Here is a 15,207-nt window from a genome sequence, read left to right on the forward strand (position 1 = left end):
AATCATGATATCGTACCGTTTTAAATAAAATATATACCGGTATTTTTCCAGTACCGGTATACCGCGCATCCCTACACCAGACGCGTACATACACGCAAGCTCAATTTTGAATCGACTTCTGACAAGAGCTGCACGATGAGTGTATCTTGTAGCACAGGGTGAAATCATTTTGTACATTGAAGATTTGAGGGAAATATAATTTAAATTTGATATAAAACCTTGAAATGGAGCTCTGTGGCACGGCAGGATTTTAAACAACTTTCTGAGTCGCCGCAGGCAGGCACCTAGTGCCATCACCGGTGTGTGTAGACTCATTGAAAACGTGTTCGAATTTTAAAGGCACGGTGCGTCCAGTGAAAAACTTTGAAGCAAGATAATTTAATAGTTATATTACCATGTGGTGAACCTATGATAAGCAGTGCACGTACGTCACTGCTTTATGTTGGATAGCCTAAATATCTCCACACCAATGAAGTTGAGCGAACTAACTTGTCAACGATATCTCTGTCCTCCAAGCTGGTCCTGAGCGCTGAATTTTCATCGCTATCACTCATTTTTCTCGCTCCACTTCACTCCGATCCTCCAAGCCTGTCAGCCACTGTGACTAAACAACACCGCGTGTGGCCACAGAAGCCCGGTCTACAATACGCATGTGCAGCATTACACATGGCGCGTGAGCATTATATCCAGAATTTATCGAACTGTTGTCTTTTTATCAAGAATAATTATCATTATCGTTTAATCGTCCCAGCCCTACCTTATATCTAGGGTCCAAGATTGTGGCAAGATAAAACGGGCTCTGAAGATTTGACTGAATTGCTGTTCTATGGCTTGCAGTTGAGTGGTCTTTGAAGTTAACACCATAATCTGTTGCAACAGATGTTTTAAAGGGTTACTTCACCGCTTTTTCATATTAAACTGTTATTCCCTTAACTAAGACGAGTTAATACATAAATCTCTCGTTTTCAATACGTAATCTCTCTGACGCGCTCGGACTTTCTGATAGCATTTAGCTTAGCCCACTAAACCCAGTTCATTCACTATAGTGCCAAACTGAGATCAAGTTAGAAGTGACCAAACACCTTCGCATGTTCCCATTTAAATACAGTTACACAAATAGATGAACGATCAAGTATTGTGACAAAATAAACCATGGCGCTTTTCTAAGCGGATTAAAAAGGAGAACTATAATGTATGGCGGTATAGCACTTCTGAGAGTACTTCGACTCGGCGCAGTAAAAAAGTCACGCCTGAAAAATCCTCCCTCACATCTCACCCTCATTTCTGTCAATAGGGTGGAGGGGGGATTGAAGGAAGGATTTTTCAGGCGTGACTTTTTACCGAGTCGAAGTACTCTCAGAAGTGCTATAACGCCATACATTGTAGTTGAACCTCACATCAGAGTGATTAAGTGCACGCACTGAGACGAGAGAGGTATGTATCAACTCATCTTAGGTAAGGGAATAACATAGTTTAATATGAAAAAGCGGTGAAATATACCTTCAAGGCTTCAATGGAGGGGATCACATCGGCTACTGTGGCTGTAAATGAGCTAATGTCTCTTGTCAGTTTTTCACATGGATCAAGCGTGGCCATGTTTCAATTAACGTCCATTGGTGTATGCTCAGAAAAGAAGGTAATTGGAAATCTACTGCATATGCTGCAAGGTCTCACTTCTGCTCCAACAAACTTCTCAGCATTTACACTGTGCTGTTTCATCTTGTGTGCACGCCTTGTTGAAGCCTTGTTTCTTTTTTAATTTCTAGTTTTTTTTAAAGTATTTAAGAGGGGAGGTGGCAAGTTGGGAGTGTTGGAAATGTCCTACCATATTCCCGCAGATTGAAACAGTCTGTGATGCTTTTTTTGGCTTATCACAGCCTTGTTTACAGCGAGGTGTAAGATGTGTGAAATACAGCCCAAGCTTGCAAGCCCACATTCCTCCATCTCCTTGATCACATTTATCCCTGAGCACATGCACTGTCTTTTATTATTATCCACTGTTCGAGCATGGTTTCAAAAGCTTGGTATATCATTGTCCCTGTATGCAATCCGGAGCAATCCTGTGCGTGCAGCAAGACTTTTTGCAAGATAAAATATTCCTTCAACCACTGAGCTGTTAAGCTAAGCATACTAACCGGACTAACGTCAGATGTTCAAATATCCGTGGTGAAACTTTTTTTTCAGTACATTATTGTCAATCAAATTATGAATGCGTGTGGTGACTAAATCATACAAGGCAGGGAAGGAAACTTCAGAAAAGAAGTGGCGGCTTGGAGGCTCCAAATGTTCTACTAACCCATAAAAAGCCAGATCCTCTACCACGGGAAAAGGTTGGTCATCAAGGACTATGAAATTCATTACTTTGTCATTTACGGCTTTAGCCTTTTTGCTGTCTCTGGAAAACTTTTTGCAATGTTCAAATTCTCGCTAAATGAGGCCATCGCTAAAGCTGAATTCTTGGTTTAGGCTTGGCGGTAGTAGATGCTGCAGCGGCTGCTTCATATTCCTTTAATACAGCTTTGCCGCGATGATCCTTTCAAGTGAGATATGAGATTTGTTTAGGGCTGTCCTCGACTAAGGATTTAGACATTCGAATCAGAATTGTCGAATCTCTCTATGGTCGACTGATAGTCGAATCATCTGTGTGTGTGAATGGGTTGGGAGGGGCACGACACTGTCAGCAGAAGGGTAAAACTATTTTTATTTTCCTTTACACACTGCACACAGCAACAACTTTTAATAAAGCGACCAAAACTGCCTGCCAACTGACAGATGAACAGACAGTGGCTTTCTTATTTAAGTTTAAATAGCCTAAAAGGTAATGTGGTGGATAAACATTCATAAACCGTTTTCTCATAACATGTTAAAGCCGCGATCGAAATACAGAACATCACACAAATATATAAAAGAACATTTTGATAAATAAACCTAAAAAAAAGACCTGCCTAGAGAGGAGAAGAACACTTAGTGTGTTTACGTTCTGAAGCCGATTGTGCCTAAAGCGGGTGAAGATGTACGCGAAGCTCAGCCCCGCGCGCCTCAGGATCTCACTCACACCGCCACCTGATGCTTACATTATATACACGCGAGCTCAATTGAATTGACTGACAGATGAGCTGCACGAAAGCGCTCTGTGGTGCAGCAGGATTATAAACAACTTCCTGAGTGGCCGTGGACAGGCGCTGAATGCTGCCGCCGGTGTGTGTACACTCATTGAACGTGTTCTAATTTTAAAGGCGCGGTGCGAAGCTCAGCGCCCTTAAAGGGGTCTCACACCGATGCTCAGCGCCGCGACACGTCTTTAAAATATTGAGCACCCCCATATTGCCAAAATGGTATGATCCTCGTTTCATAACACCCGCGAAGATTCGACCGTGAGATCGGTGGTCGAATCAGGCTCCGCATATCGATGCATCGAATCTTCGACTATTCGGGATCACACCTAGATTTGTTGTATTAAAACTTGACGCCTTTTATCCTACTCTTGGAACCTTTGCAGAACATACTTAGCAAATAGCAATGGCATTGTCCTCTGCTGCTACAGAGAAACATTTCCGGACCAGTGATGACATGTTCACAGATGATGACGTTATGTACGTGACATGGTCACTTGCAGTTTGAAAGCAGATGAATCTCTGGGTGCTTTTCAATACGCTCCCCAGTTCAGTAGTCAGGGCACTGATTGGGAAGTAACTCGATGGGTTGACTCCCTGATCAGTTCCCTGACTATTGAACTAGGGAGCGGATTGAAACGCACCCTTGGATAAATCAGACTGATTTACCAGCAAATGTACTTAATCAGATCTAGTTATCAATATTTTATTTATCAGAGCAATAAAAATTAAATTTTCACCCATAACGCCCGATAACTTATCTGTGCATCCCTATTATTTTTGCTTGAAATGCCCATCCCTAATCTATAAATGTTGAAATATGGATATTTTTCATTAATGAGGCAACAATTCATTGCCATTATAATGCTTGGATTAGCCAGAACTTTTTTTTTTATGTAACTTCGTCTGAAAGAAATCCTCTTTATTTTGTGCAGCAGCTGTGTTCTGCATCAGTTGCCTTAGTTTGACAGTACATGCTGGAAGAGTGCGTTTTAATAATACAGTCTGAAGAGAACAAGAGCTTAGCATGAGCCGATAGGAAGGGCCTGATCTCCCTAATGTTATATAAGGCAAATCTGATGGACCAAGAAGTTCTAGCAATGTTGTCTGTAAAGTTTAACTGATCATCGATTAATACGCCAAGGTTCCTGACTGTCCTGCGTGGAGTTATGGTTGATGAATAGAAAAGTTGTACGGTAGTTTTGGGTTTGCTGAGACCACAAGCATTTCTGTCATTGAAGTTGTGAGGCAGTTTTTGCAAGGTTGAGTTGAAGGAGGTGGTCCTTCATCCAGCAAGAAATGTATGTCAGACAGGCTGAGACATGAGCAGCTATCGTTGTATCGTCTGGCAGGAATTAGAGGTAGAGTTGAGCGTCATCAGCATAGCAGTGTTAGGAAAAATCATGTTTTGGATCCTAGTAATGGCATGTAGCTGTAGAGGTGTGATAGAGAAGTGGTCCAAGCACTGAGCCCTGAGGCACTCCGGTAGCTAAATATTGTTACTTAGACATCTCACCCCTCTAAGACATAAAGGGCCTGAGAAGTAAGACTTGGAAAAACTGGAGTGTGGTTCCTGAGTTCCTTTCATCAAGAGGGTTGGTAGGAGGTTTGTGTGGTTAACATTGTCAAAAACAGCAGACATATCCAGTAAGACAAGTACTGATCGTCTCTAAACGACTATTTGAGCAAGCATTTGCACTTGGATAATTGCGAGTGATTGTAAGTGTGATGATCATCTGCTAAATGAGCAACAGCGACCACAATTCACACCTTCAGTCAGTGAAGCCGCTCCCACAGCCGTTCATGAGAGTTTAAATGCGGGAATATTCCCATCTTCCCACAGGAGAAGAAGAAGCAAGCAGGAGGAATTACTCCAGGAGAAACTACAGACATACTATTGTAAAGATGGAGATTAAGGAAGAACCCTGCAGAATAAAAGATGAAGAGACAGAGGAACAAATAGGTTGGTGTTTTCCTTCATTCCCTTTAATGAGGAACAATAAGATGAAAACTGACAAATAACAATACATCTAAAACTAGATACTACTAGACTGTGTAGTAAACTTTTTTTTTGTGGTATTTTAGGAATTAACTTCTTTGTCCTTTTTATTGAATTTAATGTTGATTTCAGACCAGATGGAAGTGAATGAAGAGAAACACCATTATTTCACAGATGAAGATGAAAAACTGACATATAAAATGGAAGACGAACATCTGTTTCAAAAACCTCATCAATTCAAAAATGAAGATGGAAACACAGTTGCTTCAAAGACTGAAGAGATTTTCACAAATGACGATGCAAACACCGTCGTTTTTTCAAAGACTGAAGAGACTTTCACAAATGAAGATGGAGATGCAGTCGTTTCAAAGACTGAAGAGACTTTCAAAAATGAAGATGGAGATGCAGTCGTTTCAAAGACTGAAGAGACTTTCAAAAATGAAGATGGAGATGCAGTTGCTTCAAAGACTGAAGAGATTTTCACAAATGACGATGCAAACACCGTCGTTTTTTCAAAGACTGTAGAGACTTTCACAAATGACGATGCAAACACGGTCGTTTCAAAGACTGAAGAGACTTTCACAAATGACGATGCAAACACCGTCGTTTTTTCAAAGACTGAAGAGACTTTCACAAATGACGATGCAAACACGGTCGTTTCAAAGACTGAAGAGACTTTCACAAATGACGATGCAAACACGGTCGTTTCAAAGACTGAAGAGACTTTCACAAATGAAGATGGAAACACGGTCGTTTCAAAGACTGAAGAGACTTTCACAAATGAAGATGGAAACACGGTCGTTTCAAAGACTGAAGAGACTTTCACAAATGAAGATGGAAACACGGTCGTTTCAAAGACTGAAGAGATTTTCACGCAAGAACAAGCCGGACAATCTGGTGTCAAAAAATCCTTCAGCTGCTCTGAGTGTGGAATAAGTTTCATTAATAAATCACAATTTAACAGACACCTGCAAATTCACCCTGGACATAAACCATATACCTGCTCTGAGTGTGGAAAGGGTTTTAGACAAGAAGCACATCTTAGGACACACATGGCAACTCACACTGGAGAGAAGCCATATGCATGCACTCTGTGTGGAAAGAGTTTCATTCAGAAGGCACACCTAACTGTGCACATGAGAATTCACACCGGAGAAAAACCATTTTCTTGCGATCAATGTGAAAGGTGTTTCACTCGGAGAGAAGAATTAACTGCGCACATGAGAGTTCACACTGGAGAAAACCCATTCACCTGCTCTGTGTGTGGAAAGAGTTGCGTGCACCGTTATATGCTTATAAATCACATGAGATCTCACACTGGAGACAAGCCTTACAAATGCACTGTGAAAGAGTGTGGAAAGAGTTTCAATAGGAAAGATCGCCTTGAAGAGCACATAAATGGTCACGCTGACGAACAACAGTTAAAATGCTCTGTGTGTGAAAAGAGTTTCAATAGGAAAGCCCGCTTTGATCAGCACATGCAAATTCATCCTGAAGAAAAACTGTTCATATGCCCTCAGTGTAAAAAGTGTTTTATTAGAAAGGTACACTTTGATGAGCACATGAGAGTTCATGCAGAAGAAAATCGATTCAAATGCCCTCAGTGTGAAAAGTGTTTTAGTAGAAAGGTACACTTAGATGAGCACTTGAGAGTTCATATTGAAGAAAAACTGTTCATATGCTCTCACTGTGGAACAAATGCTCTCAACGATGATATGCACTTTCACTCTGGAGTGAGATCATTCAGCTGTGATCAGTGTGATAAATCCTTTGTTTTGACATCAAGCTTAAAAACACACCTTAAAATGTTTCATAGTGGTGTGAAGTAGGGCCGGGAGATATGGCCAAAAAAAGTCACTATCATGATGTTGATAATTAGAATGATAAATGTCAAATCTTTATTTCATTCAATTTTAAAGGCAGATTTTTGCTCTTAAGGGAAAGGTGTAGAAACTAGACCCTTATTAATAATTATTTGTTACATGTATATATCGCTTTTCTAAGCACTCAAGTGCTTGTTTTTCCAACTACCCTTTATTGCCAAAACATGACCACACACTTCACATTTTTGTACTCTACACTTTTTGTTTCTTAATAAACCAAATATAATAAAGGAATAGTTCACCCAAAAATAAAAATGTGATGTTTATCTGCTTACCCCCCAGTGCATCCAAGATGTAGACTGCCTTTCAGGGATGCTCATTTCGGTTAATTTTCCCGACCGACAACCAATGCTCACTAATCAATTATTAACCATTAACTGATAAGATTATAATATTGTATTGGCATTATAAAAATACAATTGACGAGTGTCTGTGACCCTTAATTACCAAATTGAGATTACAAAACGAAAATACACTGAGTCTGTTTAAAGGTGCCTTGAAACGCGTCGCATTATTCAATGTGTTGACGTGATTTCCCCTGAAACGGCTCCATCTGTTAGCAGCTCCTCCCCTTTTTTGAAACGGCCAATAGCGTTTCGTTAATATACAGTTTGACTAGAGCGCAAGAGCAGACCTTTCTCTGTTTGGTAAAGCCAGTCTTCTCTAACACTGTTTATCTTCATAATCTCCTCCATATCGCTTTGAAATGCAGCATTCTGTGCAGAACTCAAATGGGTCGATATGTTTGTTGTCTGCACGGACTCGCGCATATGATCTGCGCTGCGCTCTCATGTCTGTAGTCTAACTTTAGACCAGAGCCGTTGGAGTGTGTTCGCTGCTGCGGTGTGTGAAACTAACGTGAAAACAGACTTTATTCGCCTCAAATGAAAGCACATTTACACTGAATCGTTTCCAATCACATATATAGTGTGCTATGTGCCTTTCACCATGTAGAAATTAGTAAATGTGTGTTAACAACTCATGACCGATTTCAGCTTCGGCAGTGTAGGGGGCGGGCTTTAGATTCTAGAGCTCATTCTGATTGGACAGAAGATTTGACGAGAAAGTGAAGTCTGCGATGATGTCACTAAAATCTGAGATTCGTTTTAGCGGAAGTGGGAGACAGTACATTTTGAATGCTTATATCTCCTAAATGCAAATTTTGTCATAGTTTTGGAACATAGCAGCTTATTCATAACTTTTAGGCTAACACAGTCATACTAAAAGCTAATAAACTTAAATTTTGATTTCAGTCGACCTTTAAAGCTTTGAAGTACCGGAATAGTTTATTTCCATCAAATAAAAATAGCTGGCCTACCTCAATCCACACCTTGACTGGTTTTTAATTGTTAAAAAGTAACATGTCAAAGTGATGTGGGTTAGTCTGGAGCACAGCCTGTTGACAGTAGGACACGCGGAAGAAAGCCTTGTTTAATTTCGTCTGTCTCCGCAGCGCGAGCCTCGTCTGTGCGGAAGTGTTAATACTCAACACGTTCGCCGCTGTGCTGTTCTCTGAAACGACAGAGGGCGATTCAGAGTAATTGTTCTATAAACCAACATCATCGAGAAGAACATGCGTGACTGTTTACTTTAGTAAACGTGACCAAAACCACACTACAAAAAGCATTTAACAAGGCTTCTTATGGCACTGATGCCAGGGGAATACAGAGATAATGCCTCGCTGAAGCGGCCAGCCTCGGGAAGCGCCTTTCATTTGCTTTCCTCCACCAGTCAAGAGCTTGTACTACAGTTCTACTGCAGTATTGTAATACTGCGTAGCTTATTTTGCACGTAACTTTGCCACCCTTTCTGTCAAAATGGTCCCAGACAGTAGGCTTCTTCTTTCACATTGCTTCATTTTGCGAAATATATGTCTGTGTTGGCAAGTGTTGTGTCGACGAGTCCCGCAAGCTAACAAATACAGCTTCTTCTTTTTTTTTACCATGCAGCAAACAAACCAAAGCATAAAAAAATGTAAACTGTTTAGCTATTAGTATTAATTGTTCAAAATTCTTACTGTTGGTTAACGGTTAAACGGTCAATATGAGCATCCCTAGTGTGTTGGTTTCTTCAGAAGAACATAAATGAAGATGATTAGCTCCAACCGTTGCTTGAATAATGCATGTCAGTTGAGTGTATTTCTATAGCCCCGTTTCCACCAAAATTACCCGGAACAATTTGTACCAGGAACTATTTTACAGGAACTTTTCTCCCCCCCAAACCTGCAACTGTGCGTTTCCACCGCGATCTAAAGTTCTGTGAAGATTAGGCAGATTAGTCCGGTGATGTAGGACTGCACGCGACTGCTCCTCCAAGTCAGTGACGGACAGTAGGCTAATCATTTTTGCGTGTACCGATTGAAAGATTTAGTGGACTGTTTACATGAGACGTTATCTAAACTGATTTGGTGTTTTCATGTGATGACTTTCAACTCTTAACGGCCACCAGGACTAATACAGTATTATTTATAGCTATTTATTTGTTGTAAAGTGTAATAATCATCTCAGAAAACAAAAATTCTTCTGTCAGGCGCAGTTAAAGTAAAAACTGCCTGGGGCAATATACGCTGTGTCATTACTCCAACATTATCTTCATAACTTACGAAATAAAAAGTTTACCCCTCAGAAAAATGAACTTTCCTCTCTTGTCAACATGTGCGGCGCGCGCTGTCACGTCATGTAAGGACGGACATTTAAAAGTAATCAGTCAGGTCGTTTACATGGTGAAAAATAGACTGTAAAAAAATGAATAACGAGTATGGAAGAGATTCAAGCTGTGCTGTTTTTGCTGGTTATGTATAGGTTTACTAAAGAGGTAATTAACAACGACGGAAAAGAGCAGCATATTCAGAAAGCTTGTAAAGCTAGATTTGAAATGACAATGTATATTATTATTAGGGGCCAAGCCCCGAAAGGGGCTGTAGCCCCTCTTGAAATTGTTGGTTTACTTTATTATTATTATTATTATTATTAATTTTTCCGAATGGGAGTCAATGGCAGCCCTATGAACCGTATATAGGAAAATGATGAAATTTAGCACACTTGTAGATATCTTTATCAATAATGCATATACCAAATTTGGAGTCTCTAAGGCCAACTCCATAGCGCCACCACCAGTCCAAAAATTCAACATTTAAACTGTTATAACTCTTGAACCCTTTGGAGTAGAGAAATGAAACTTAGTACATCTGATTCTTCTCCTCACCCTCATCATTTTCAATATCTTACATTAAGGCTCCGCCCCTTACAGTAACAGCCATTTTGAAAAGTACAGTATTCAGTTTTTTTGCTACTCCTTCAAATTTTGCCCAATTTTGTCGAAACTTGGCAGAGAGAATCTTTGGACTGAGCCGCACAGAAATGACTGAACCGAATTTTGATATTCATCTCTGTTCAAAAGTTATGATGTCATGAACTTAACAAGCTCGACCCAAAATTGGTTCTGAGGCTGTATCTCGGCCAAACTTTGATCAATCGAAACGAAAATTGGTACGCTTCATCAGACCCATGATCTGAGGGTCCATGCCAAAGTTGGGAACAGCGCCCCCTAGGGGTCATGAGATATGAAAAATGGCTATTTTTGCTCATAACTTCTGAACCCTTTGTCAGAAAATCATAATTTTGGTGTCTATGGATTCCCCGCGTCATGCCGAATCTGTGGATAGCGGATATGTTAAGATTGAATGAACCACGTGACCACCATTTTGAATTTTGTCATAAATTGCTATATCTTTTGAAATATTTGATATATCTGCACAAAATTTGGTATGCGTGACCGTCAGCATGTCCCGAACGTACCTGAGAAGTTTCAGAATAGCGCCACCTAGTGTTCCCGAGATATAGGAATTTTTGCTAAAACATTTATAACTTTTGAACGCTTTGTCTAAATTTGATATAATTTATTTCATTTTGTTCCCTGGATTATGCCGATTCCGACGATATATCATTTGTCATATTCCAAACATGTTACTGTCCGCCATATTGAAACAAGTGAAAAACAGTTTTTTCGCTACTCCTCCTACAAATTTTGTCCAATTTTGTCCAAATTTGTCTCAGATGATCTTCGGACTGAGCCGCACAGAAATGACTGAATGGATTTTTGATATTCGCTACCGTTCCTGAGATATTTGTCACTGAAGTTGACCCTTCCTGTGTTTGTGTTTTTATGCTAGTTAGCTTAGCATGCCAATTGGTTATTTGCAAAATGTGCTTCTGTTCCATACGTTGAGTCATTCTCAGATTGATGTAAACAGAACTTTTTAAATATTAAATGCTGTGCATTGATTTGAAAAAAATCTTCATTTTGAGTCGACTCTCATTAGAACTATGGAACTTCAGCAGGTGTTTGAACACAAGCCCGGCCGGTGGCGCAATGAGATGAGCGATGGACCCAGCGCCCGGAGGTTATGGGTTCGAGTCCCGTGGGGGGCGCCCTTTTAAAGGTCGCTCTGCGTTCGGCGAAAGCCCCTTCTGGGGCTTGGCCCCGTACAACTGCTTGCAGTTCTTGTTATCAGCTATTACGGACATTGCACGTGAGATGGCTGAGACGAACGCGCGCCATCAGACAGAGAGCAAGACTGATATTTACTGAACGCAGACCGAACCTCGCAAAAGACTTTTAAAAATGCCCGTTGAACTAAAATGCTGCGTGAGCTCAACCAATCAGCATGTTCAGCGCCCAAGTCCCGCCCTCGAAAGTTCCTGAACTTTGAAAAAGTACTACCTCGCGAGCAGGGCCGTTTGGAGGGGGAAATATTTACCCGGAACTTCATTTAGACCCTGGTTCCTGCGGTCTAAACACACCGAGTACCACCCAAAGTTCCTGGTTTCTGGGTTAAGTTCCTGCGGTGGAAACGCGGCTTATGAGAGTGAAAAACATATAAATCCATATTGAACTCTGTGGCTCGTGGCGACACATTGATGTTTAAAGACACGAAACGATCGGTTTCTGCGAGAAAACCGAACATTATTTTTTAATCTCATTTCAGACGAATCTCATTTAGTGTTCCCACGCCATTACTTCCGTTGAATATGTTTTCTAGATGCCTCATTCAACCGATCTGCGCTGGCACTAATGAGGCATCTCTCTCTCTCTCTCTCTCTCTCTCTCTCTCTCTCTCTCTCTCTCTCTCTCTTTCTCTTTCTTTACCTTATTTTAAATAAAAATGTAATTCCTTATTTTTCTGCATGATATAAAGGTTTTTTTTTTCTCATCATAAACAGGTTTGTGTTGCCTGACTTCTTGTATATCTTAAGCACAGTGTGTAGTGCAGGCTGCAATATTTGACCCATTTTGTCTTTTAGAAATGCTCATTGTACAGTAGTTGGAGTTGACAGTAGTAGTAGTGGCTTCAGTTAGGATGCAGATGTAAATTTATGTTCATTAACAAAAACTGTAACATTTGTAAAAAATTGCAATAAAAATATATATAATAAAATTAAAATATTCTGACTGTTTGAGTCTTATTCAAATTAACCATTGCTCTTTCATACATAACACTGAAAAGCTTCCCTAAGTAGTGTTTGGAAATCGGCCATAAGTTATTTCGTGTTTTTTGTTTTGTTTTGTTTTTGTGCTCAAAAACTATTCTCATTGCTTTGTAAAATGATTGTAGAGCCGCTGTAGTGAGATGGGCTTTGTAACGACGTCTTTAGTGCCTTTATGGGTCTTGAGAGAGGAAATGACATTGGTGCCAATGGAGGCCTTTCTGAGCCATCGGATTTCAACAAAAATATCCTAATTTGTGTTTCGAAGATGAACGAACGTCTTACGGGTGTCAAACGGCATGAGGGTGAGGAATTAATGACAGAATTTAAAAAAAATTGTGATCTAACCCTTTAATATTAGTTTCAGTGTGAAATAAACATTAACCACTTACTGAAATCTGTATATCATCACATGGAATAGTTCAATCAGTTTCAACCGTGGGAAGATATCAGTAAAACTGCTTGTAAACGATGTCATGTAACGTCACATTTACTTCAGAAAAACCATATCCAATGTCCATAAACATAAACTGAAATAGAAAAATTAACTCGAGAGAGAAGCATTTTGCTAAATATGCACTTATATATTCATTATCATTTTTTGTTTTTCAATATTTAATGCATGTTTGAATAAATCTAGTACGTTTTTATGAGAGCCACAATTTAAGTGTGTGTGTGTGTGTGTGTATATATATATATATATATATATATATATATATATATATATATATATATATGAATTGTAATAGAAATATGATTATGTAATTGTACAGTTAATATTATAATTGTATTATTATTATTTTTTAAAAAGTGTAATTTGTGTTTGTACCTTTAATATTATAGCAGGCTAATGTGGCCTAGTAGGCTGACTCCCAGTTTACATCATTAGTTAAAGGGTTAGATTACCCACAAATGAAAATTAGCCCATGATTTACTCACCCTCGAGTCATCATAGGTGTATATGACATTCTTCTTTCAGGCAAATAAAATCTGAGTTATAATAAAAAAGTCCTGGCTAATCCAAGCATTATAATGGCAGTAAATTTCTCATATTGCAGACTGTATCTGTATTTATTTATTCTGTTTGTTTAACGTTATATTTTATTATTATTGTTATTTTTTTATGCAGGTGTATACGTGAATGTTTTTTTTTCATTGCATTTTTATGGAAAGGATCAGTGGCCTGGACCATGGGGACCGCTGGAGTGGGGGTGTGGGGTTCAGAGGGTCTCCTCTCTGTTTGTTTTATTCTAAGGAAAACTACGAACAATGAATGTTACCCTATCTATGCAAAAATCAAATAATAATAATAATAATAATAATGGCAGTGAATTGTTGCCTTGTTTTTAATGTCCATAAAAGTACATCTATCCATTCATATAACTGCTCCACACGGCTCCAGGGGGTTAATAAAGGCCTTCAGAAGTGAAGTGGCGCATTTGTGTAAGAAAAAATATCCATATTTAAAAATGTATAGACTACATGTATCAATTTACGGGAAAAAGCTGACCTAACCACTGACGTATTGACAAATGTAGAAGTGCAGAGGATGGAGCAAAACTAAACACCGAGTCTACAACGAGAATTCCACGAGAGGCATTAAAGCATGCGATGCTTCTATACATCCCGTCATGGGGTTACTCTTTTTGAATTGCTTATGTGAAGTTATTTTAGTCTGTAAAGGTTGAAATATGGATGTTTTTCATTAATGAGGCAACAATTCATTGCCATTATAATGCTTGGATTAGCCGGGACTTTTTTTAATGTAACTTCGTCTGAAAGAAATCCTGTTTCATCTGTGGAGCAGCTGTGTTCTCGATCAAATGCAGAGGCTTGACGGTACATGCTGGAAGAGTGCGTTTTAATAATACAGTCTGAAGAGAACAAGAGCTTAGCATGAGCCGATAGGAAGGGCCTGATCTCCCTAATGTTATATAAGGCAAATCTGATGGACCAAGAAGTTCTAGCAAAGTTGTCTGTAAAGTTTAACTGATCATCGATTAATACGCCACGGTTCCTGACTGTCCTGCGTGGAGTTACGGTTGATGAATCTAGATGAATGGAGAAGTTTTGATGCAGTGTTGGTTTGGCGGAGACCAAATGTCAGACAGACTGCGACATAATCACCTACCGTTGTATGGTCTGGCAGGAATAAGAGGTAGAGTTGTGTCATCAGCATAGCAGTGTTAGGAAAAATCATGTTTTGGATCCTAGTAATGGCATGTAGCTGTAGAGGTGTGATAGAGAAGTGGTCCAAGCACTGAGCCCTGAGGCACTCCGGTAGCTAAATGATGTTACTTAGACATCTCACCCCTCCAAGACATAAAGGGCCTGAGAAGTAAGACTTGGAAAAACTGGAGTGTGGTTCCTGAGTTCCTTTCATCAAGAGGTTTGGCAGGAGGTTTGTGTGGTTAACATTGTCAAAAACAGCAGACGTATCCAGTAAGACAAGTTGCACCTGGATAATTGCGAGTGATTGTAAGTGTGATGATCATCTGCTAAATGAGCAACAGCGACCACAATTCACACCTTCAGTCAGTGAAGCCGCTCCCACAGCCGTTCATGAGAGTTTAAATGCTGGGAATATTCCCATCTTCACACAGGAGAAGAAGAAGAAGCAGGAGGAATTACTCCAGGAGAAACTACAGACATACTATTGTAAAGATGGAGATTGAGGAAGAACCCTGCAGAATAAAAGATGAAGAGACAGAGGAACAAATAGGTTG

At 39.7% G+C, this 15,207-nt stretch overlaps 2 protein-coding genes across 3 annotated transcripts in view; both read left to right on the plus strand.

The window, feature by feature from the left end:
- LOC137046500 (gastrula zinc finger protein XlCGF8.2DB-like) overlaps positions 1–15,207 on the plus strand; it is a 91,143-nt gene that overhangs the window by 72,735 nt on the left and 3,201 nt on the right. Inside the window, exons 1-2 of one of the 2 annotated variants that reach the window (XM_067423757.1) lie at positions 4,970–5,076; positions 15,085–15,203. In XM_067423757.1, coding sequence (XP_067279858.1) covers positions 15,146–15,203 — 58 coding nt within the window. In that variant the 5' untranslated portion in view covers positions 4,970–5,076; positions 15,085–15,145. Of the gene's footprint in view, positions 1–4,969; positions 5,077–15,084; positions 15,204–15,207 lie in introns of those variants that run through there. The other variant, XM_067423756.1, reaches the window with a different exon arrangement.
- LOC137047054 (zinc finger protein 420-like) overlaps positions 1–15,207 on the plus strand; it is a 54,095-nt gene that overhangs the window by 4,119 nt on the left and 34,769 nt on the right. The gene's annotated exons all lie outside the window — the stretch shown is intronic.

The sequence above is a fragment of the Pseudorasbora parva genome, chromosome 18 (assembly GCF_024679245.1).
Source record: "Pseudorasbora parva isolate DD20220531a chromosome 18, ASM2467924v1, whole genome shotgun sequence".
Taxonomy (NCBI): domain Eukaryota; kingdom Metazoa; phylum Chordata; class Actinopteri; order Cypriniformes; family Gobionidae; genus Pseudorasbora; species Pseudorasbora parva.